This window comes from Argopecten irradians, chromosome 7, assembly GCF_041381155.1.
Source record: "Argopecten irradians isolate NY chromosome 7, Ai_NY, whole genome shotgun sequence".
Taxonomy (NCBI): Eukaryota; Metazoa; Mollusca; class Bivalvia; order Pectinida; family Pectinidae; genus Argopecten; species Argopecten irradians.
This window is the reverse complement of record NC_091140.1, coordinates 8,943,544-8,969,609: the sequence shown is the minus strand read 5'-3', so window position 1 is coordinate 8,969,609 and position 26,066 is coordinate 8,943,544. Positions and strand designations below refer to the sequence as shown.

At 35.6% G+C, this 26,066-nt stretch overlaps 2 protein-coding genes across 4 annotated transcripts; one reads left to right on the top strand and one right to left on the bottom strand.

Moving 5' to 3' along the window:
* Positions 1-14,086, bottom strand: LOC138326865 (WD repeat-containing protein 17-like). The gene is made up of 3 exons (XM_069272853.1): positions 13,839-14,086; positions 5,044-5,185; positions 1-474 (listed from the first exon to the last, which is right to left on the bottom strand). The coding sequence occupies exons 2-3, from the start codon at positions 5,158-5,160 to the stop codon at positions 1-3; spliced, it is 591 nt and encodes a 196-aa protein (XP_069128954.1). The 5' UTR covers positions 5,161-5,185; positions 13,839-14,086.
* A 73-nt stretch (positions 14,087-14,159) lies between these two features.
* LOC138327483 (gem-associated protein 8-like) lies at positions 14,160-25,710 on the top strand. Of its 3 annotated transcripts, none has more exons than XM_069273606.1 (4): positions 14,160-14,242; positions 23,056-23,931; positions 24,314-24,367; positions 24,775-25,710. In XM_069273606.1, exons 2-4 carry the CDS (start codon positions 23,142-23,144, stop codon positions 24,981-24,983), a joined length of 1,053 nt encoding a protein of 350 aa, XP_069129707.1. In that variant the 5' UTR covers positions 14,160-14,242; positions 23,056-23,141; the 3' UTR covers positions 24,984-25,710. The 3 variants fall into 3 exon arrangements, with proteins under 3 accessions (XP_069129707.1, XP_069129706.1, XP_069129708.1); XM_069273605.1 differs by having other exon boundaries at positions 14,163-14,351; XM_069273607.1 differs by lacking the exon at positions 14,160-14,242 and adding an exon at positions 16,319-17,900.
* Positions 25,711-26,066: the final 356 nt, after the last annotated feature.

Below are 26,066 nucleotides of genomic sequence, written 5' to 3'. Positions count from 1 at the left end.
CTAAACACAAAGAGGTTTTGCTTTGACATTAAAGTAGCTGAATGTCTTCCTTGACTTACCAATATGGCAGATAGAAATGGTACCATTCCGGTGGCCTAAAGCAATTTTACTGGTATTTTTTTGATGCCACCTAAAGATGAACACATCAGAGGAAAATCCTGTCACTTCTTTCACAGTCATTAATTTTGTAGCAGGGTTCAAGTAATGCCATCGGAAAAATTGTCCTCGTCTAGATGTAAATGTAATGGATTCACTGCCATGGAAACACCAGCCAATCCCTATGGGTACGTCCCTCGTGTTCTCCAATAGCGCCACGACCTTCTGCTGGGCACAGTCCCACACTATGACCTTGTGGTCAGCACTACAGCTGACCAGTATATCTTTGTTTGAGGGGTTAAAAGCAATGGCTGTGATAGTCTTCTTGTGTTCAGACATAATTGACACCAACTTGAATTCTCGGAATCTTTTGTCCAGCTGGAATCAGATTTTATCATTATATTCAAAATTTCATATTTTTCAAAAAGACATAAATAATATTGGTATTCATTAAATAAGAATTTTTTTCCATGTTATTGTCACCGTAGTATTACCAGTATATGTGGGAGATTCATTCAATTCAGTTTAATACAATTTAGTCATAGAACATTTTGAATCTGCATATCCAACACATATTTTTTTTTTTTTTTTTTTTTTACAAAATCTCATACAGTCCAACCCACTGAATACGAACATGGATAGCACATAATCCTGTTTTATAAGAATGGAATTAAAATCCCCTACAAACTGCATTCAATATCCTTGTTTTTATTACCCGTTTAGTACAAATCGCTTAATACGATTATATCATGTGAATTGTGATAATTGATCACTGCCATGTGTTGACACATGTACACAAAGTATGCTTATACAGTGGATAATCCACTCACAGGGGTTGAATAATTTTCAATAAAACAAAAAAATATTCCTTACTTATGTCTTATTTTGTTTTGTTTACTGTATTTTTTGTACAAATGCTAACCCTATTAGTAAGAAACCCACATAGTACGAAAGGATTTTAAAGGTCCCCAGGAATTTGTAATAACCGGTGCAATATGGTATTTTGACCCCCATGGTAGAATGACCCCGCGGTCAAAATACCAATTTGGTGAAAAGAACACCCCCATGGTAAAATGAACCCCCCCCCCCCACTTCTAAAAGTTACTATCACACTTGAAGACATGATTTTTTCTTCTCCTTTAAGATAAACTCCAAATTGGGATTAAGTTTGCTATGCTATGACAAGGCATTTTTTTTGGGAGGTGTGGGGGGGATCATATCCCCATGCCAATTATGTCTTTTTAATTCACATTTAACTGCTTTTAGATACAATAAAATCATATATATTTTGATTTCAATGAATATTAAATGTTATTTGCAAAAAAACTATAACTATGAGAACTTCAACTTAGAAGGGGAAGGGTGGTGGATTCAAAATACCATGGCCATGGTGATAAAATGCCCCCCCCCTCCCCATGCCAATGATATCTTTTTAATTCACATTAAAATGCCTTAAGATACACTAAAATCATATATACTATTTGCAAAAAACTAAGACTGTGAGAACTTCAACCTAGAAGGGGAAGGAGGAGGGGGTCAAAATACCATAGCCACCCCCAATCCCTGGGGCAGTTAGATCTTTTTTATTCACATTTAACTGCCTTTATATATATTATGATTTATAATGAATATTAAATGTTATTTGCAAAAAAATTATGACTATGAGAACAGGAAAGGGGAGGGGGATCAAAATACCATGGTCTTGGTGAAATGACCCCCCCATCCCACCCCATCCCCACGCCAGTTATGTCTTTTTTGAATATCATAGTCATGGTGAAAAGACCCCCTATCAATTTTTCATAACATTTAACAGTCTAACTGTGTGACATTAACAATTATATGAGACTTTCACTTTATTGTTAATATTGCTGTTACAGTTGTTCTCATGTGTTGTGTGGCAAATTGGAAGGGTCTGTGGGGTGGACGTCGTGCGGTAAACAGTATTTTGGAAGGTGCGTTGTACAAATGTACGACTGCGTGTGAGAGTTGTCAGTATGTCTATATATGTTGTCTTGTCTACTGTGTGGCTGTCCTAATTTTAATAACTTTAATAAATGACATGAACATGCTATCTGTGTTGTTATGTGATTACTACAGAGAGGCGGAACCCTAGGGAGATAGCCTGGGTTGAACGTACATACGGAATATCATTCCTACTACATGTTGTTTTTTCACATATGTCTATGGTAACTTTGATTTGGGTTTATTTTACCATGGCTGTGGTATTTTCACACACACACACTCCTCCTTTACCTCCAACAAACTTCAAAACTATCGAAATCAAATTTAATATAACAAAATTTCTATTGCACATTATTGTAATCAATAGTATGGATAGGCCAAATCAATTTGAAAATCATAGCCATGGTGATTTGAACACCCCTCCCCCTAAACATTCTTAAAAACAAAACAGTTTTCAGTTTTGTTTTGTTAAGTACATATTATAGAAAGCCAAACTAATTACTAAATTTCAACTATCCCTAGGAAAAGAAATTGTAAAGAGGTAGGGGATTGTTTCACCATGGCTGGCCATGGTATTTTGAACCCCCCCTCCCCACCTCCAACATCTGAGCTATAAAGATAAATATCAGTTGAAAAGAATAAATTGGAGCAGGGGAGATCACTTCACCACGGCCATTACAGTATTTTGACACCCCCACCTTCCATATCTAAGCTGAAGTCCTCATAGTTTATGTTAATAATGTTCATAATGTATATGATTGTAATGAAATTGAAGGCAGATTAATGTCATGGTATTTTGACCCCCCCCCCAACCAATGTGATATTTTGTTATCATATGTAATGGCAAAATTACCAAATTTTAAGTATCTTTTGATAAAAAAAAAATATTAGGGGGAGGATTATTACCATAGTCATAATAAATAATATACAAAACGTCGGTTTTAATACAAAATGGTATTCAGTTATGTACATATGGAAAGTCAAAATCATTTTGAAATACCCATAGTAATTTTTAGTCTACAAATGACACTTAAAATTTCTGATTTAATTGTATCTTAACACAATTAAATGTCAGTCCAAAAAAAAGAAATTGGCATGATAATGGGGGGTGCTATGGTATTTTGACCCACTCCCTCTTCCCCTTCTAAGGTTAAGTTCTCGTAGTCATTAGTTTTTTATAACTTAATATCAACTGAAATCATAATATATATATGATCTTCTTGTATCTTAAGGCAGTTAAATGTCAGTTGAAAAGTAAAAACTGGAGTAGGAATGGGGAGGGGGGGGTCATTTCACCATGGCTATGGTATTTTGACCCCCCTCCCCTCTTAAGTTCTCATAGTCATTAAGTTTTGTAAATAATACTTAATATTAACTGAAATCATAATATCATATGTAGGATTTTATTGTAGCTTAAGGCAGTTATTTGTCAGTTAAAAAGATGTAAAAAATTGATTAAAATGGGGAAGGCGGGGGGGGGGGGGGGGGGGGGTCATTTCACCATGGCCATGGTATTTTGACACCCCCACCACAAAAAAAAAGAAAGAAAGAAAAAACAATAAATAAACCCTTCCACTGCTAACTATAGGTCTAACTTAATCCCCACTTTGGAGTTTATCATAAATGAGAAGAAAAAACATGTCTTCAAGTGTTACTTTTAGAAGAAGGGGGGGGATCATTTTACCATGGAGGGGGGGGGGGGGTTTCATTTCACCATAATGGTATTTTGACCCCCGGGGTGATTTCACCATAATGGTATATTGACCCCGGGTCAATATACCATGATTCAAAATACCATGATACACCGGGTTGGACTGTATAATATGTGATAACTATCTCATTAACTTTTATATATTAGTTTAAACATCATTTTCAACCTTGCCATAACAGAACAGCCACCTTAAATAAACGGCCATCTACCTTACAAGGTCTGTGTTCAGTCCTCCCAATGAAAATCATTTTACATTTGAATACTGAACTCTGATTGCTTCCAGAAAACACTGATTCAAGTAATTCATAAGTACATTTGTGCCTACATAGAATTGCTTGTGCCTCTTTATATATGATTTTATTGCACCATGTCTATAAAACAGTCACCTGTCTTAACTTAGCAAGCTTACAGTAAGTGTTAATCCTTTGATATCTTCTCATGTTATTATATGGAAAAGAACGTACGGACGGAAGAAGGAACGGAAGGACATATACAGACAGATGGGAACAAACACTATAGTAGTCCCCTCTGGTTTCCCTGGGGACCATTAGAGTAGCCATTGTAGACTCAGGTACAGTTTACAACAAATCCTAATGATATAATCAACCACACTGCAGGCTGGGAAATAAGAAAATTCATTTGATTACAAAGTACATTATGGAGTGTTGTGTTTATAGACAGGTTTGACTTTACATGTGGCCTGAGCTGAGGCACTGTCAATGATTACATCAGCCAATTAAAGTGAGGAACAGTGTTTAGTGTTGATTACCCTGGCAGTGAGAAAACAATAACCTGATCTCCCCATAGATCTTTATAATCACTTTCATCATCAGGATTAATGTATTGAAAGACAACACCAATCTGCCAGCTAGAACCAGAATTACTAACACCTTACATAGTCATATTGTTCTATTTATAGAAAATTAATCAGAGCTGGGACCTGATTCAGTGATCACCATCGTTAACATGTTAATCTAACATTAATGATTACTTCCTGGTTGCTCACTCACATGACCAGATGCTTCATAACTTTTATTGAAATTCTAATTTCTGTGAAGGAATGTTTTCCCAACATTCCATTCAAAAATTGGTCTATCAATCAAGTGTATACAACAATAGAAATAAAAACAAATCTACAGAAAAGGAGCAATATATCATTGTGGGCCAAATATGATTAGAAATATGAATAAAATATCTAGACAAATCATTCACATCTAAAAATAGATTTAATACAAGTAAATCCTTATTAGATAAATGTGAGATATGTCAGCTACCTGGTAAACATAAATGGCCAGGGTAGCACAGTAAACGAAGCGGTCCCCACTGGTGGCGATGACATCGTTGTTCCAGGGCTGACACCCCGCCGGGAGCAGGCCCACTTGTTTCACCATGATCAGTTAGAATAGGACATCAGATCTGTAATGATAATTCAAATAAAAATTAATGACAGATAATCAGAGATCTCTCATTTCCAGGAATGAACATTAGCAACTAATCAGAGAACTCTCATATCCAGGAATGAAGATAAGCAGCTAATCAGAGAACCTCTCATATCAAGGGATGAAGATTAGTAACTAATCAGAGAACTTTCATATCCAGGGATGAACATTAGCAGCTAATTAGAGAACTCTCATATCCAGAGATGAAGATTAGCAGCTAATCAGAGAACTCTCATATCCAGGGATGAAGATTAGCAACTAATCAGAGAACTTTCATATCCAGGGATAAAGATTAGCAGCTAATCAGAGAACCTATCATATCCAAGGATGAAGATTAGCAACTAATCAGAGAACTTTCATATCCAGGGATGAATATTAGCAGCTAATTAGAGAACTCTCATATCCAGGGATGAAGATTAGCAGCTAATCAGAGAACTCTCATATCCAGGGATGAACATTAGCAGCTAATTAGAGAACTCTCATATCCAGAGATGAAGATTAGCAGCTAATCAGAGAACTCTCATATCCAGGGATGAACATTAGCAGCTAATTAGAGAACTCTCATATCCAGAGATGAACATTAGCAGCTAATTAGAGAACTCTCATATCCAGAGATGAAGATTAGCAGCTAATCAGAGAACTCTCATATCCAGGGATGAACATTAGCAGCTAATTAGAGAACTCTCATATCCAGAGATGAACATTAGCAGCTAATTAGAGAACTCTCATATCCAGAGATGAAGATTTGCAGCTAATCAGAGAACTCTCATATCCAGGGATGAACATTAGCAACTAATCAGAAAACTCTCATATGCAGGGATAAAGATTAGCAGCTAATCAGAGAACCTCTCATATAAAGGAACGAAGATTAGCAACTAATCAGAGAAATCTCATATCCAGGGTTAAAGATTAGCAGCTAATCAGAGAACCTCTCATATCCAGGGATGTAGATTATAGTACCTATAAAGAAATATGTGATAGATTCTATAGGATACACATAATTGTGGGTATCAGTCAGTGTTGTGCTATCCTATTCTATCTCATCATTACTGTACCATCTGATGTACGATACACACTTTCAAGAACTTTAAACTGAGAATTGAAGAATCTGTCAGGGATCTACAGTACAGTTTTTTATAACTATTTGAGAGCAGCTAGCTTTTATGAGCTTTTGGGTGCTGAAATTGGACCCTATTCCCAAATGAAAAGAAAATATTTCAAAAGACAAATTAGAAGATAAAGTTTATTTCAGAAATTTGGTATATTAATTTTAAACAAGAGGCCCATGGGCTATAACGGTCACCTGAGTTAGAATATATAATGAAACAAATAATGAAACAAATTAAAGACATATAAACACTATATGCTGGGCCTTGAAGTTGGTCAGTGATTTATAAATTTGACTTTTTAGACTATGAAGAGTATTTGCTTCCATCAAACCTGTGAACTTAAGAGGTATTTTTTGAAATTTCAATCATTTTGACCCTGTTTGGTCCTGCCCTTCTGGTCCCCCAGGGGGTCATCGAGGACGGATATGGATGCTAAAATGCTATATCTTAGGCTAATAATTCTAATCAAGTTTGACTAATTTCCTACGAAAATTGGGCAAATAATGTTCACAAATATGTTTTTCCTATATAAACTAAAGTAAACTTGACCCCTCCCCAGGGGGTAACGTGAGACCCCAAGGTCATATAATTCACAATTTTTATAAAACACCTTAAGACCTTTCCATCTATAATTATTTGATTCTACTATATCCAGAATTTTAGAAGATTTTTGAAGTTTTAGCCTATTTGACCCTTTTTTTGCCCTACCCCTCTGCCCCCAGGGGGTCGGCCAGGACCAATGTGGATATGATATTAAAATGCTATCTCATACTAATAATTCTAACCAAGTTTGACTCATTTCCTATGAAAATTGAGCAAAAAATGCTCATTAATGTGTTTTTCCTATATAAACTATAGTAAACTTGACCCCCTCCCCAAGGGGAAACAGGAGACCCCAGGGTCATATAATTTACCATTTTTATAAACAAACTTTAAGACCTTTTCATCCATAAAGTGTATTTGATTATACCATTTCCAGAATTTCAGAAATTTTTTTTTGAAGTTTTAGCATCTTTGACCCTTTTTTTTTTTAGCCCTGCCCCCAAGGGTCGGCCAGGACCAATGTGGATATGATATTAAAATGCTATCTCAGGCTAATAATTCTAACCAAGTTTGACTCGTTTCCAATGAAAATTGAGCAAGAAATGCTCATAAATGTGTTTTCCCTATATAAACTATAGTAAACTTGACCCCCTCCCCAAGGGGGAAACGTGAGACCCCAGGGTCATATAATTTACCATTTTTATAAACAAACTTTAAGACCTTTTCATCTATAAAGTGTATTTGATTATACCATTTCCAGAATTTCAGAAGAAATTTTTTGAAGTTTTAGCATATTTGACCCTTTTTTAGCCCCGCCCCTCTGCCCCCAGGGGTCGGCCAGGACCAATATGGATATGATATTAAAATGCTATCTCAGGCTAATAATTCTAACCAAGTTTGACTCGTTTCCAATGAAAATTGAGCAAGAAATGCTCATAAATGTGTTTTCCCTATATAAACTATAGTACACTTGACCCCCTCCCCAGGGGGAAACGTGAGACCCCAGGGTCATATAATTCACAATTTTTGTAAAGGACCTTAAGACCTTTCTATTTATGAAAAGTATTTGATTCTACCATTTCCAGAATTTCAGAAGAAGATTTTTGAAGTTTTAGCATGTATGACCCCTTTTGACCCCGCCCCTAAGGTCCCTGGGGGTCAGTCATAGAAAATTTGTTAATAGGATTAAATGGCCATCTCATACTGATAATTCTGACAACATTTGACTCATTTCCTATTACAAATGACCAAATAATGCGCAAAAATGTGTTTTCCCAATATAAATTATAGTAAACTTAACCCCCTCCCCAGGGGGAAACTAGAGACCCCAGGGTCATATAATTCACAATTTTTGTAAAGGACCTTAAGACCTTTCTATCTATGAAGAGTATTTGTTTCTACCACATCTGTGAGTAGAGAAGAAGATTTTTGAAATTTTACTCAATTTTACCCCTTTTGGCCCCTCCCACAGCCCCCTGGGAGGTGGGGACCATATAATTCACAATTCTGATTGGGTTTGTGCAAAATTTCATTGAAATTGCTTCAGCAGTTTTGGAGAAGAAGTCGAAAATGTAAATTGTTTACGGACGACGGACGACGTACGACGACGCAGACAAAAGGCGATTAGAATAGGTCACTTGAAACTTCGTCTCAGGTGACCTAATAAAATATTTCAAATTTAACCAAATTAGAAAATAAAGTTTACTTCAGACACTTGGTATTTTAATTTACCAATTATCTTCTCAAAATGAGATAAAAATGCCTTTTCCAAGTTAAGTAGGAAAAGCCCTGATAACAAGCTACATTGTCTGATATTCCCAGATCCAGAGGGACAGGTCAACATCAGAATCATTAAATAAAAGATATGGAAAAATTTAAGGGTGATATTGAGTAATATCAATGAACACTGCAGATATGTCATATGTCAGTCGGATGAAACAGATAACAGATAACATAAAATTGTTTTAATCTATTAACGATGCCACACAGAATTACCTACAGTCATTGTCAGTCTGTCATAAACTATAGACTTAGTCAGGTGATCATCGGTCAATGAACACTTTTATATGGAAACCACAATAGTCCAGAAACCCAAACATGCTATTAATTACTTACTTCATTACCATAGTAACAAGCTTAGGTATTGTTACAGAGTCTTAGCAAATCAATTTCAGTAAAGAAAACAATATTGTAACTCTTCCTATATTTATACAAGATCTACGTTCAGCGTACAGCGACATTCAAGAATGCAAAATCCAAACATTTCATATGTTACCATGGTAACCAGTAATCTGGTCTTAACAAATACAATTTCCGTAAAGAAAGACGACCACTAATTATGTCTTATTTATTCATGAAGTACTGACAAACAGATCTAGTAAATATAGATTTAATGACTCCTAACGTTTCATACATTCTAACTCTCATTACCAAGGTAACCAGATCTTCTTAGCAAATACCATTGTTATAAAAAACATAATAATATTAAATGCTCTAATTTCTTCAACACAAAAATAACTGACAGATTTTTGAGCGTATACATCAACATTTTACCAGTAATTGCCCTTGTTACCAAGGTGTTTTCTTTGAGGAATACAATTTCTGGAAAATAAAACATACCAATTTTCTGCCTTTATTTCTCTAATAGGAAGTATTGACAGCATTAATAGTGATTAAAGAGGATCTGATACAAGATATCAAAATATATAAAGAAACATAACATGAAGCAAATAGACTATTTAAGCCTTTTTGACCACTTTTGACCCCGTCCCTCTGCCCCCGGGGGTCAGCCAGGACTAAAATGGTTATGATGTTAAAATGCTATCTCTGGCTAATAATTCTAACCAAGTTTGACTCATTTCCTATGAAAATTGAGCAAAATATGCTCAAATGTGTTTTCCCTACATATATGGGGAAATTCTAAAACAATACAATGGAATACTGTAACATCGCACAATGTAATACTGTAACATAACACAATGGAATACTGTAACATCACACAATAGAATACTGTAACATCACACAACGGCAAAATGTAACCTAACACAATGGAATACTGTAACATAACACAATGGAATACTGTGACATAACACAATGGAATACTGTTACATAACACAGTGGAATACTGTAACGTAACCAATGGAATACTGTGACATAACACAATGGAATACTGTTACATAACACAATGGAATACTGTTACATAACACAATGGAATACTGTAACATCATACAAAGGAATACTGTAACATAACACAATGGAATACTATAACATCACATTTTTTTGGGATTACTGTAACATCACACAATGGAATTCTGTAACATATCACAATGGAACTGCGACATCACACAATGAAATACTGTAACATTTAAGCAATAAACTGTTACCAGATTGGACATACAGTTGATATGAAGCCCATCCGGAAGGAAGATAAATAGAATGGCGCCCGTCATGAATATTTATCTTTCGGACGGATGGGCTTCATATCAACTGTATGTCCAATCTAGTAACAGTTTATTACTTATATTTCCATTACGATCATTCAAATTCAAAACTATACATGTATATCTTTTGAATTTCCCGCTTGCGCTAGTGTTGACGTCACCAAGTTCAATAAACGGAACAGCCATAGCGTCAGATTCTGAATATAGTTCAACACAAAACGGTTTGAAACAAGCTAACAAATGAAAATTATGCGATAATATTTTTTAATACATGCTATTTTGTCAATACGATAATACCATTAGATTTCATAGACCACACAACTTTAAAACCACTTTTAAAAACATTTGACTGTTATGTATAGGCGTAAGTATACAGTGTATACATTCTCAGTGACGCAGCGGAAACGTCAAATATTCATACGCTTAACCAGATTGGAGTTCATAGCCAGATATTGCCCATCTGGTTTAACATAGATTAAACGGAAACTGAAAGTAGAATGGAAATATAACACAATGGAACACTGTGACATAACAAAATAGAATACTGTAACACCACACAATGGAATACTGTAACACCACACAATGGAATACTGTAACATCACACAATGGAATACTGTAACATCACACAATGGAATACTGTAACATCACACAATGGAATACTGTAACATCACACAAAGGAAAACTGTAACATCACACAATGGAATACTGTAACATAACACAATGGAATACTGTGACATAACAAAATAGAATACTGTAACATAACACAATGGAATACTGTAACATAACACAATGGAATACTGTAACATCACACAATGGAATACTGTAACATAACACAATGGAATACTGTAACATAACACAATGGAATACTGTAACATCACACAATGGAATACTGTAACATAACACAATGGAACACTCTGTAACATATCATAATGGAATACTGTAACATATCACAATGGAATACTGTAACATAACACAATGGAACACTGTGACATCACACAATGGAATACTGTAACATAACACAATGGAATACTGTAACATAACACAATGGAATACTGTAACACCTTACAATGGAATACTGTAACATCACACAATGGAATACTGTAACATAACACAATGGAATACTGTAACATCACACAATGGAATACTGTAACATCACACAATGGAATACTGTAACACCACACAATGGAATACTGTAACGTAACACAATGGAATAATGTAACATCACACATTGGAATACTGTAACATATCACAATGGAATACTGCGACATCACACAATGGAATACTGTGACATAACAAAAGAGAATACTGTAACACCACACAATGGAATACTCTAACATCACACAATGTAATACTGTAACATAACACAAAGGAAAACTGTAACACAACACAATGGAATACTGTAACATAACAAAATAGAATACTGTAACACCACACAATGGAATACTGTAACATAACATCATGGAATACTGTAACATCACACAATGGAATACTGTAACATAACACAATGGAATACAGTAACATCACACAATGGAATACTGTAACACACACAAAGAATACTGTGACATAACAAAATAGAATACTGTAACATAACACAATGGAATACTGTGACATAACACATGGAATACTGTAACATACACATGGAATACTGTGACATAACACAAAGGAATACTGTAACACAACACAAACTGTGAATACTGTAACATAACACAATGGAATACTGTAACATAACACAATGGAATACTGTAACATAACACAATGGAATACTGTAACATAACACAATGGAATACTGTAACATCACACAATGGAATACTGTAACATAACACAATGGAATACTGTAACATAACACAATGGAATACTGTGACATAACAAAATGGAATACTGTAACATAACACAATAGAATACTGTTACACAATGAAATACTGTAAAATAACCTCACACAATGGATAATGAACATAACACAATGGAATACTGTAACATAACACATGGAATAATGTGAACATAACAAATAGAATACTAACATAACACAATGAATACTGTGACACAATGAAATACTGTACGTAACTCACACAATGGAATATGTAACATAACACAATGGAATACTGTAACATAACACCAAATGGAATAATGTGACATAACAAAATAGAATACCCTAACATAACACAATGGAATACTGTGACATAATACAATGGAATACTGTAAAATCACACAATGGAATACTGTAACATCACACAATGGAATATTTTAACATAAAACAATTGAATACTGTGACATAACAAAATAGAATACTGTAATATAACACAATGGAATAATGTGACATAACACAATGGAATACTGTAACATAACACAATGGAATACTGTGACATAACACAATGGAATACTGTAACATAACACAATGGAATACTGTAACATCACACAATGGAATACTGTAACATCACACAATGGAATACTGTAACATCACACAATGGAATACTGTAACATAACACAATGGAATACAGTAACATAACACAATGGAATACTGTAACATAACACAATAGAATACTGTGACATAACACAATGGAATACTGTAACTCTGCACAATGGAATACTGTAACATCACACAATGAAATACTGTAACATCACACAATGGAATACTGTAACATCACACAATGGAATACTGTAACATCACACAATGGAATACTGTAACATCACACAATGGAATACTGTAACATCACACAATGGAATACTGTAACATAACACAATGGAATACTGTGACATAACAAAATAGAATACTGTGACATAACACAATGGAATACTGTGACATAACAAAATAGAATACTGTAACACCACACAATGGAATACTGTAACATCACACAAAGGAAAACTGTAATATCACTCAATGGAATACTATCTGTGATATAACACAATAGAATAGTATTGTACAAACATTACACAGTGAATACTGCAAAACAACACCTTATTTAACATGAATTTATAGAACCTTATTTAACATGAATTTATAGAATACTGTAGCATAACACAATGAAATACTGTAAACAATGGAATACTGTGACATAACACAATGGAATACTGTAACAAAGCACAATGGAATATTGTAACATCACACAATGAAATACTGTAATATCACTCAATGGAATACTATAACATCAGACAATGACATTACATTTACACTCAGACTGTTACAGTGAATACTGGTTGTGCCCAACCTGTTATAGTGATTACTAGCTGTAGAACACTAAATGTGTACGTGTATACCTTGTCATTATATTTAGCAATTTGCCAACATGACAAAATAAATAATGTAACATATATGACATAGTACTGCAAATTCCTGTATCATACCAAAAGGAAATGAAATACGTGTCCTAATTGAATAACGCAACACGACCAAATGGAATAGGACAGCACATGCACTGGTTCAGCTTCGGTATCAGTTTTTTTCGTTTGACTCATGCTCTGATAAAAACGACTTGATAATGTTCACGATTCCCACGAAAGCAATTCATGTTAAACTTGCATATATGATTATTATGTTACTTACCTCGTTTAAAGCAATTGAAAATCAAAGTCTTTAATAACAGCATTCAATACTTTCTCCAGTTTTTTTCTCATGATCAGACCGGTTGTTTACCTTAGTGCCGGTCACGTGACTACTTCATTTTTCCCCCCCTTCACATTAGGCTATTCAGTAGCAACACTGACCAGTAACCTATTGATTTTTATCTCTCATTCATTTATGCCAAACGAAAATCCAATTAACAGATGAGGTTAACATTTAATTGCAAGATTATAAACCTGACATAAAATACATTTATTTCCGGAATCCGGATTAAATGACATTCGTTTTCGGCATTGGTATGATCTCATTTGGGTCTCACGAATGTTTGAATTTTGTATTGTAGTGTGCGGAGACGGATGATATCGAGATTACTTTTATTTATGTTTGTAAGATTCAAATATCGCCTATATTGTATATGTTAATCTTCAAATTGAGACACTAATGATCTAACTTCATCCTGTATGCCCCAGTTTTTTTGGTAATATCCTAGTAAAGGTGAGTGGGTATAACAGAGTAGCACCTGGGCCGTTTTCGATTATAACGTTACTGTTTGACTGGTTGGAACTAGTTGTTCGTTTATTAATTAAAGACGGACCTGGTGATTTTATAAAGTTTTCAGACGAGCCTTGACAAAGCCCTCACAAGCCTGTATCAAAAACTGCAGGTCCGTCAGGATTTATACTTAAAATATGACTTTAACCAACGGTTGTTCCGAATAAACGAAAACTGCCCTGGTTCTGGAAAAATGCATTGAATTTTACTGAATGTAAAATTTCATACTGATTTACCTGATTTACCTGATCTTCGGTCTATTGATAAGCCATAGGCTTCGAATTATGGCGATCCCGTACCCAAACAAACTCGTACCCAAACAAACTCGTACCCACATTTGGCGAACTCGTACCCAAGCATGGCGAACCCGTACCCAAGTTTGGCGAACCCGTACCCATGGAATTTGGCGAACTCGTACCCATCATAAAAGTTAAACTTCATGTATTTATTTGTGATTTATATAAAACTTAATATATTGTGTTGGATCAGATGCTTCTAGTCAGTGATCATAAAATGGTACGCAAGAGATTCCAGCCAAGATTTATTCATTTTTAATTAGTAATTTTACATCCCCCCCCTTCTTGTGTAATTTATTAAAAGAATTATGAAGTAAAAACCAATTGATGTCAAATTTTGCTTCAGTGCATATAAAAAATAAATAAAATAGAGATATTTCACAAACATATTTGAAGATTATTTCCTTCCCCATTTTGCCCCAGCCTTCTCTGCATCTGGTTTTTCTAAAATACTAGGATATTTTAGCTATCACAGTTCGTATATAGGCACGTTTAAATTAAATAAATGCAATATAGACACCCCAATATATATATATATTATATATAAAATGTACACAATATTGAATGCATGACGGTAAAGAATATTTACTTAATGTTTAATAAAAAAATGACGTAGCTCTGAACGACAGACAAAAGATTTCTGACAGAAGGTCGTCGTCCAGCCGGGAACAGAGTGGAGGCAGGGTATGATTATTTGTTCTACTATACATAATCTACAAGTAAGTTACATTAGAAAATGTATGCTCATATTCCTATAAAATATCTAAATATGTCGTTCTCATGGTTTGTTGTTCCATACCGAAAAAAAGTCAAAACAAGTGATTTTTAGAATGATTTCTGGTTCAACACTGAAAAATACAGATTATTGAAATATTCTACACCCGCTCTTGGGGTTTCGAGGATGCGTCTACAGTCAAGCAAAAATAGAACACAATCGATTTCATATGAACGTGCACGAAAGAGGAACTGCGTTGGTACCAAACCTAAGAAAGGTGTGGTGGCATTTCTTGAGGAAGGTTGTAACAGTAAGATGATACCATCACCAGAAATTAACTGAAATTTTCTTTGAACAGATTGTATTCCTATTGAGAGAATGGCTCATTTAGATAAAATTACAATATTAAAATAGAAAATTTGTCAATGCATGAAAAACATATCGTAATATATAGCTCAGTATTGCCTAAATTGTGTTTTTAACTATTCATTCCGATATTACCAAACTCTGCACAAGACGGTGAAGATGGTATAAAGTGTATTCTGCTGCTGTACATCAATACAAAACCAAATGATGACACACAATATCGCAATAATTGGATGCAGATGGCATAAGGAATGAAATTGAAAATTATTTCAACTTTTAAGAACATTTAATAAATTAATATTTATTCTTTGGTACTATCCGATACAGGTCATGCACTGTAAATAGAACTTGAACTGGGCATATGCCTGTACATATACATGTGTGAATTACAACATTAAAAAAATTTAAATGATAACTTTCTCCAATTATTCCATGAATTACAACCAAAAATTTCTTTTTCGTACAGTATTTAGCTTTTCAGACATCGCGGCCGTCAGTACTTGGTAGTAGCATATATTGTATGCCGTATCTATCTTTAGTCTAACACAAATTCTAGTCGTAGATTTTTTGGTGAACCATAATTTTTTAAAAATCATATAAAATGCATTTATTTAAGAAACATGTCCAAGAAATTCAAAATGATTTGGTCACAGGTCGGTTCAGAAACCAATGAGGAACGCCGCCTTGTCACAATCACCTGTATAATTATATTGACTGACACGTGTGGTGAGAGCTCGTCAGCCAATGATATTTAACGGGGGAGGAGCCATACGCTTCGCGTGCCTGTCATTTATACCTGACTGACTGATTGATCAAAGGGACAGCCACGGGAGCACGCCAGTAAATGTAAACTCAACTGTGTTGTACTAACAAATGTTTTTGCACAGAAAAACGAAATATATATGTTGAATTATCATATCATCGTCTCAGGGTGACATTTCCACAGTACCTCGCAAGTTGAAATATGCGCCAGTAAATTTCAAATATGTTTTAATTTATACATGTGAATGCAATCTTGATGGGAAAGAGAGAAAATAACGATGTATTAACAGCGCTGTTAAACCAAGATTTATTCTATACATTAATTATATTTGATTATAAATATGGTTTATTTGACTCAATTATGCATTATTTAGGACAGTAATATATTGAATCAGATACACAGAAGAAATTAAGTTTAATACATGTAATTAAATTTAAAAAACCAACGAAACTTGATGGGTACGGGTTAGCCATTCATGGGTACGAGCTCGCCAAATATTTTGGGTACGACTTCGCCAATTTTGGGTACGAGTTGGAATGGGTACGGGTTAACTATACCCCCCCATTGGCTTCCAGACCACCTTTACTTTCGACTTCTGTCATGTAGATTTCATCGAGTTGCGCATGTCCGATGTAATCAAGTTTGTTTCCTCCACTAAATTTTAGATCTTCCGATCCAATATATATATAAAGTCTGTGCTTTCCATTAATGGCACTTGTTTCCGTTTTCTAAAAACTATTGTACAAACACTTGATAAAAGTCATGTACAATCCTTTTTACATATATTAAAATAATATACTTCCGGTGAAATAAAGTTCTCTTCACCTGGCACAACAGCTCAATCATATGTACACAATTACACGAGGTTTGGACTAGCTGTTAGATCTCACTGTAGCAATCTGGCTTAAATTTCAAAGGATGATTCTTCCACTCATTGATTAAGTTTGATTTGAATAAATTAATACTTTCTGAGTTAACCACTTTGTCCGATAAATTGTTCCACGCAAGGATTTATAAGTTAGAAGGATTCGTGACTGTCTCTTTACATTACTAAACACCATGCGAGACGCCTATGAAGCGGGAATAAAAAACGTTTTTCTCAACAAATACTTGTCTTATCGAGTCAAACGAAACACCATTGTAAAGTTTATTAAATTTCACGACGTATATTACTTGCTTTAAAGACAGAATATTTAGAGGATATGTCTTAAATTTTCGTTAAAAATAATCGACAGCTCATGAAATGACGGCCCCGCTTCAGAAAGTAAGACGGTAACCCTTGCACCTGCAAGCTACATCAAAGGTTGCGCCGGCAGATATCAAAGGAAAATCAGTCGTCGCCCAACGTCACGGTCAGTGCACAAATACAAAAGCGCCTGCCTTGAACTTCCCCAAAACCCAGTGTGACTTATCCTTCTCATATACGTCCTTGTTCCACGTGTTCACTACTCTTAAAGCAAAGGAATTACTCCTGCACCGAAGTCTTGACTGCTGTTTTTTAAGCTTTTTGTTGTGACCTCTCGTTCTCCTATCTTCATTCCGGGGGAGTAATCCATTAGCAGAATGGCTCGTTTTGTCGAAACCATTAATAATTCTAAACACTTGGATCATATCATATCGTAGTCTCCTATATTGTAGAGTTGGTAGGCCCAAAAGTTTCAGTCTTTCCGTATATGGTGTTTCACGGAGTCCATGCACTTGTTTTATTGTACGTCTTTGCATGTTTTCTAACTCAATTATATCTTTTTTCAGAATTGGGTTCCAAACTGTTACTAAGTATTCCAGTTGTGGTCGTATTAGAGACTTATAGAGTGGAAGAAACATATCCTTGTCCAACATCGTGAATGATCGCTTTATCATTCCAATTAGCCTATTCGTCTTTTTCGCACAATTTGCCACATGTAGACTAAACTTAAGTTCTGTGTCGAAAGTAATTCCAAGGTCTTTCTCATATTTGTCGCAAGTAATTTGTTGTATGGATCCATCTTCTTCTCGCATGATATACTCAAAGTTGGGATTTCTTTGTCCAAAATGTAGTGTTTTACACTTAGATGAATTAAACTTCAATTGCCATAGTGTTGACCATTCACTTAATTTGTCCAAATCATTTTGAATTTTTAGGTCACCTGAGACGAAGTCTCAAGTGACCTATTCTAATCGCCTTTTGTCCGTCGTTGTGCGTCGTCCGTCGTATGTCCGTAAACAATTTACATTTTCGACTTCTTCTCCAAAACTGCTGAAGCAATTTCAATGAAATTTTGCACAAACCTTCTAAGGCATAAGGCCAATCAAAATTGTGAATTATATGGTCCCCTCCCCCCATGGGGCTGTGGGAGGGGCCAAAAGGGGTAAAATTGAGTAAAATTTCAAAAATCTTCTTCTCTACTCACAGATGTGGTAGAATCAAATACTCTTCATAGATAGAAAGGTCTTAAGGTCCTTTACAAAAATTGTGAATTATATGACCCTGGGGACTCTAGTTTCCCCCTGGGGAGGGGGTTAAGTTTACTATAGTTTATATTGGGAAAACACATTTTTGCACATTATTTGGTCATTTGTTATAGTAAATGAGTCAAATGTTGTCAGAATTATCAGTATGAGAAGGCCATTTAATCCTATTAACAAATTTTCAATGACTGACCCCCAGGGGCCTTAGGGGCGGGGTCAAAATGGGTCAAATAGGCTAAAACTTCAAAAATCTTCTTCTGAAATTCTGGAAATGGTAGAATCAAATACTTTTCATAAATAGAAAGGTCTTAAGGTCCTTTACAAAAATTGTGAATTATATGACCCTTGGGTCTCACGTTTCCTCCCTGGGGAGGGGGTCAAGTTTACTATAGTTTATATAGGGAAAACACATTTATGAGCATGTTTTGCTCAATTTTCATTGGAAACGAGTCAAACTTGGTTAGAATTATTAGTCTGAGATAGCATTTTGATATCATATCCACATTGGTCCTGGCCGACCCCCTGGGGGCAGAGGGGCGGGGCTAAAAAAAGGGTCAAATAGGCTAAAACTTCAAAAATCTTTTTCTGAAATTCTGGAAATGGTAGAATCAAATACTTTTCATAAATAGAAAGGTTTCAAGGTCCTTTACAAAAATTGTGAATTATATAACCCTGGGGTCTCACGTTTCCCCCATGGGGAGGGGGTCAAGTTTACTATAGTTTATATAGGGAAAACACATTTATGAGCATATTTTGCTCAATTTTCATTGGAAACGAGTCAAACTTGGTTAGAATTATTAGCCTGAGGTAGCATTTTAATATCATATCCATATTGGTCCAGGCCGACCCCCTGGGGGCAGAGGGGCGGGGTCAAAAAAGGTCAAATAGGCTAAAACTTCAAAAATATTCTTTTAAAATTCTGGAAATGGTATAATCAAATACACTTTATAGATGAAAAGGTCTTAAAGTTTGTTTATAAAAATTGTAAATTATATGACCCTTGGGTCTCCTGTTTCCCCTTGGGGAGGGGGTCAAGTTTACTATAGTTTATATAGGAAAAACACATTAATGAACATTTTTTGCTCAATTTTCATAGGAAATGAGTCAAACTTGGTTAGAATTATTAGCCTGAGATAGCATTTTGATATCATATCCACATTGGTCCTGGCCGACCCCCTGGGGGCAGAGGGGCGGGGCTAAAAAAGGGTCAAATAGGCTAAAACTTCAAAAATCTTCTAAAATTCTGGATATAGTAGAATCAAATAATTATAGATGGAAAGGTCTTAAGGTGTTTTTATTAAAGTTGTGAATTATATGACCTTGGGGTCTCACGTTACCCCCTGGGGAGGGGGTCAAGTTTACTTTAGTTTATATAGGAAAAACATATTTGTGAACATTATTTGCCCAATTTTCGTAGGAAATTAGTCAAACTTGATTAGAATTATTAGCCTAAGATATAGCATTTTAACATCCATATCCGTCCTCGATGACCCCCTGGGGGACCAGAGGGGCAGGACCAAACAGGGTCAAAATGATTAAAATTTCAAAAAATACCTCTAAGTTCACAGGTTTGATGGAAGCAAATACTCTTCATAGTCTAAAAAGTCAAATTTATAAATCACTGACCAACTTCAAGGCCCAGCATATGGTGTTTATATGTCTTTAATTTGTTTCATTATTTGTTTCATTATATATTCAAACTCAGGTGACCGTTAAGGCCCATGGGCCTCTTGTTTCGGAATCTTCAAGTCGGTTACATGATCCGTAAATTTTCGTATCATCCGCAAATAGCTTTGATTTTCCAAGTAAAGCTTTTGGTAGGTCATTTATATATACGATGAAGAGGATAGATCCCAGAACACTACCTTGAGGAACTCCACTATTTACTTTATCCAGTCGGAATGTATTCCGTTGACTACAACTCTTTGACGTCTCCCTTCTAAGAATTTGGATATCCATTTCACAATTTTCCCTCGTACTCAAACATTTATTAGCTTTTTTATCAGACGTTTATGCGGCACTGTGTCAAACGCTTTTTTAAAGTCCAAATATATCATATCCAAATTTCCACCCTCGTCCAGCTTTTTAGTTATTTCATCATGGACTTCCAGAAGTTGAAGTGTTGTAGATTTTCCTTTGATGAAGCCAAATTGCTCGTCCGCTATAATATTATTCCTATCTAGATGACCCATCATATTGTCTCTAAGAATAGATTCCAAACATACTATGTGATACATAAATACTAAACCGAAGTGTTCTGATGTTGATACTGGCGTATATATTTATCTGCTATTATATACATGTCTAAAGTAAGATCGTCAGAAAATCCGGACGTCCTACATCACATGTATTTTCGCTACCCAAGCCTAAGATTTACTATAGAACTGAGTTCAATGTTTTGGCCAAGAATTAATAAGTGAGAAGGATTTGTCGCTCAGGGTTTTGGACAAAAAGGTCGTTCCATGCATTTATCATACTCCAACAATGTTTGAGCACGATGTGACACTTTTGAAACTTTATGTTGTGTCAAAGGAAATGTTCGATAAAAAAATGACTGACCAGTCGTCTATTATGTTAGTTAGTACACTTAGTACACATTGTAACATTTATTAGTACTTTCATACATTGGCCAAAATGAAATCACTGGGATCTGAGAATTAGTTACTCTCAGTTTAAATAAATTTGGATCCATTAAAGCATACCTGTCGACCCTCCCAGATTCTCCGAGAGTCCCCCGGAATTTCAAAACATCCCATGGAATCTCCCACACTCGCTAACTCTTCCAGAATCTCCTATTTTTAGCTCACCATCATCAGATGGTGGGCTATTCAAATCGCTTTTCGTCCGAGGTCCGTCGTCCGTCCGTCCGTCCGTCCTTCCGTCCATCCTTCTGTCCATCCTTCTGTCCATTAACATTTCTTGTTACCGCTATTTTTCAGTTAGGCCTGAAGAGATCTTTCTCAAATTTCATATGTAGGTTCCCCTAGGGCCCTAGTTGTACATATTGCACTTTGGAACCAATTGCTCAACAAGATGGCCGCTGAACAGTCATCTTGGATTTTGATAGTTAAAGTTTGTTACTGCTATTTCTCAGAAAGTTCAGAAATTTCACATTAGGTTCCCCTAGTGCCTTAGTTGTGCATATTGCATTTGGAACCGATCGGTCAACAAGATGAAGCCGGGCAGCTATCTTGGATTTTGATAGTTAAAGTTTGTTACTGCTATTTCTCAGAAAGTTCAGAAATTTCACATTAGGTTCCCCTAGTGCCTTAGTTGTGCATATTGCATTTGGAACCTATTGGTCAACAAGATGAAGCCGGGCAGCTATCTTGGATATTGATAGTTAAAAGTTTGTTACTGCTATTTCTCAGAAAGTACTGAAGGGATCCTTCTCAAATTTCATATGTAGGCTCCCCTAGTACCCTAGTTGTGTATATTGCATTTTGGGAGTGATCGGTGAACAAGATGGCCGAGAGGCCACCATCTTTGATTTTGACAATTGAAGTTTGTTACCCCTATTTCTCAGAAAGTACTATAGGGATCTCTCTCAAATTTCATGTACAGTTTCCCCTAGTGGTCTAGTTGTGCTTATTGCATTTTCGGACTGATTGGTCAACAAGAATGCCGACATGCCACCATCTTGGGTGTTGAAAATTGAAGTTTGTTACTGCTATTTCTCAGAAATTACTGAAAGGATATCAAATTTCAAGTGTAGTAATATGTAGTAAAATTTTGAAAAGCTGAGAAAGATCCTTCTCTCCATTGCAGACATAGATCATTCTTTGGTGGGCGCCAAGATCCCTCTTGTTCCCCATCATCAAAAAATTTTCAGAGCCCCAGGTAATACTATAAAAACTTAGTAAAGTTTATATTCTGCATACACTATAGACGAAAAAAAGTAGAAAGCTCACGGAGACAAAAAATCCACCCGACCTAGATTGAGTGGCTTAAAATCATATTTCTAGTAATTCTCCACTAGACAAAGGGAGGTATCTCTGATAGATTAGACTTTGGAGGTCCTTAGTTCAAGTCATACTTTTACATTTTCTCTTGTTACAGGTGTTTCATGATTTCCAGGACATCTGTTCAAGGTCTTATGAATTTTGAAGTTGAAGAAGAAGTCTATACCGGTACCATTGGTAACTATGACAACAAAGGATGTGAATGGTGAACTGTATGGCTGTGACTCTGGAACAGATTCTTCGACCTTTGACCTTACAAGCACTGACTCTGACCCCAGTACAGTAACCAGTGTTACATCGCAGAGTGACAGCCAGTCACAACTTGAGGATATAGATAGAATTTATCAAGTAAATGGAAGCAGCAAAATCAAAGACATGGACCAAGATTCTCTCTCATTGGATTTATCAAAGAGTGATTCCCAGGACCTTGACTTCAGCCTATCAAGTATAGATAAAGAAATTAATAAAGATGAGACTTTAACGAACTCAAAGACTCTGCATTGTCTGCCAAAGTTTGACCAAACTGATTGGTATTTGCAGCCCTGTTTCATGAACTACTGGAAACATTACTATCATTGCCAGGCCTGGTTCAATAAGCATAATAGTGTGACTAGAAACTGGAGCCAACCTAACATTATTGGGGCATACCATACTGATGGCCATCTGCCTTGGACAGGAGCGGCACCAACTTATAAATGGCCCAATTCTGGAAACCCTTCTAGAGAAAATCCATACCACATTGGTGCCAGGCATAGAGGTAAGAACAGACGACGAGGAAACAGAAGAAGAAATGGTAGAGGGCAGGGTCGGGGTTCTCACCCTGGTCATGTCAGCAATGGACATGCATCAACAGAGAACAGAGGTTCAACAAACGAACAGGCGTCAGACAGTGAAAGTGAAGTGTTTGAAATGGAAATCACAGATGACATGGTGGAATTCTTCGCCAAATCTGAACAACACAAGAAGGAACGAGGTAAATGATCACTGTACCTGGTGTACAAGTGTACTATCAGGTAGTGATATAAGATAAAACACATATATATGTACCATGATTATAATGTCATGTTGGCATGGTTACCAATAGCACCGGCAGATTTCCATAGATACACAGTCACACTTGTCCATCACTCAAAGGACTAAGACAAAAAGTAAAGGGGTCTTGTAAACAGAAATCAATTTAATTTATGTAAAGATAAGCAATTTATGACCCAAGAAGTCTTAAGACATTTAAGGTTTTACTGAAGATTTCTATGTTAGTGGCAGACCCTGCATGGTGTCTTTTACATTGTGCTATTATGTTGTTTTGATTGTAAAATTAAAATTATATCAAATAAAGTATTGATTCACCATTACAGATGCCAAGAAGACAGAAAAGGAAGAAGAGGACAACAGGCTTGATTTGGAAGGGGGTACGTGCTATTACATACATCTATATAATTTCTGTAATAGGTACATTGTATTTACAAGATGGGAATCGGTTTCATTTTCAAAATCAATAGTCAGAATGACAACATTGATTGATTATAAGATACTTTAATTTAATCAAAATGGATTACACTTTGACCTCTGACCAAGAAAAAAGTCCTTCACCAGGGTTTTTGTCACAGAAACCCTATGTACACTAAGGTCTGAGGCCTACACTACTTCTAGAATACAACTTGATATGAAGCTCTTTTTAAAGGTTTTCTACCTCTTCCATTTCCAAGTTTCTTTCAGAAAGATTTCCCATTTGTGAACAGCACAAATTAAGCTAACTGTAGGAAATATGACATTATAGTTAAGATAATATACACATTTGCTTTTTACTATTTTCCAGCTAAAGCAACAAAGAGTGCCCCTACCACAGCGGCCCCACAGGAGCGGCCGGGCGTCAGACGGACACAGGAGATGGTACTCCTGTATGGGAAGGGTGCGGCCATGGTTCATGGAATGGAGACAGCCATGCAGATGTCCTACGATCGTAACATGGATATACTACAGCCAAAATACTGGCCGAATATGCCACTCAAAATTAGTTTTAGCTGACACAAGTGTCAGTAGAATTCTAATTCATTTGTATCTTACTCTCAAATCCACAATGTTCAGGGTAGATCTGCTAGCCACAGACTGCATCAAAACTAATGTTGTACTTTCAAAAATTATCTTTGAATATTTTTGATGAAATTCTGATATTCTTTACGAGAAGTTAAAGATGCTCCACTGCCGACAAAGCATAAATGATATTCATCATTTGAACAATAATTTAATCGTGAATGTATATGTATGATTAACACAAAAAATAATATAAAATAATTAACTTCACCTTTGATGCATAGGCAATCAGTATTTCATTCCATAAAGGATATAGTAGCACGGAATTTTTTCGGGATGCAATTAATTATTTTTTATATTTTTAACTTGAAGTAAAATTAGAAGTTGAAACTTTTCAATGGTGGTAATGGTCTAAAGTAAGTAACTTTTGTAACTGAAGAAAAATACTAAATCGTCTGCTCCTGTTTATAAAAGTGAAAAAATACCATTTGTCAGCGGTGGAGCATCTTTAAATAGAAAAGTCAGTTTTTCTTGGCATTTACTGAGTAACTAAATATAGAAGAAAATTTTTCCTTCTGTTTTGACTGTTTTATTTTTTGATCACATAGAAGATCATATTGTTTTCTACATGTTGTGCAATTCAAGCCTGATATGAATTTACATTTATATGTATGAAAATTGAACTGAATGTTATTTGTAATAAACATTGTGAAAAAAATTATTATTTTCTCATGTTTGTGTTGTATAGGTATCTGGTTTCAATGCCACATAGCATATTACAATTAACCATGGGTCTCCGACGGTGAGGTACCACGTGGTGGTGTAAACATCATCACTAACCATGGGTCTCCGACGGTGAGGTACCACGTGGTGGTGTAAACATCATCACTAATCTTGGTTCTCCGACAATGAGGTATCACGGGTTGGTGTAAACATCATCACTAACCATGGGTCTCCGACGATGAGGTACCACGTGGTGGTGTAAACATCATCACTAATCATGGTTCTCCAACGATGAGGTATCACGGGTTGGTGTAAACATCATCACTAATCATGCATGGGACTCCGACGGTGAGG

Bases quoted from the DNA above. Each gene is read 5' to 3' on its own strand.
- LOC138326865 (XM_069272853.1), bottom strand. From the start codon at position 5,160: ATGGTGAAACAAGTGGGCCTGCTCCCGGCGGGGTGTCAGCCCTGGAAC. The intron at 475-5,043 runs GTAGCTGACATA...ATCTGATTCCAG, and splicing joins TGGCCATTTATGTTTACCAG to CTGGACAAAAGATTCCGAGA.
- LOC138327483 (XM_069273606.1), top strand. From the start codon at position 23,142: ATGACAACAAAGGATGTGAATGGTGAACTGTATGGCTGTGACTCTGGA. The intron at 23,932-24,313 runs GTAAATGATCAC...TCACCATTACAG, and splicing joins ACAACACAAGAAGGAACGAG to ATGCCAAGAAGACAGAAAAG. The intron at 24,368-24,774 runs GTACGTGCTATT...ACTATTTTCCAG, and splicing joins CAGGCTTGATTTGGAAGGGG to CTAAAGCAACAAAGAGTGCC.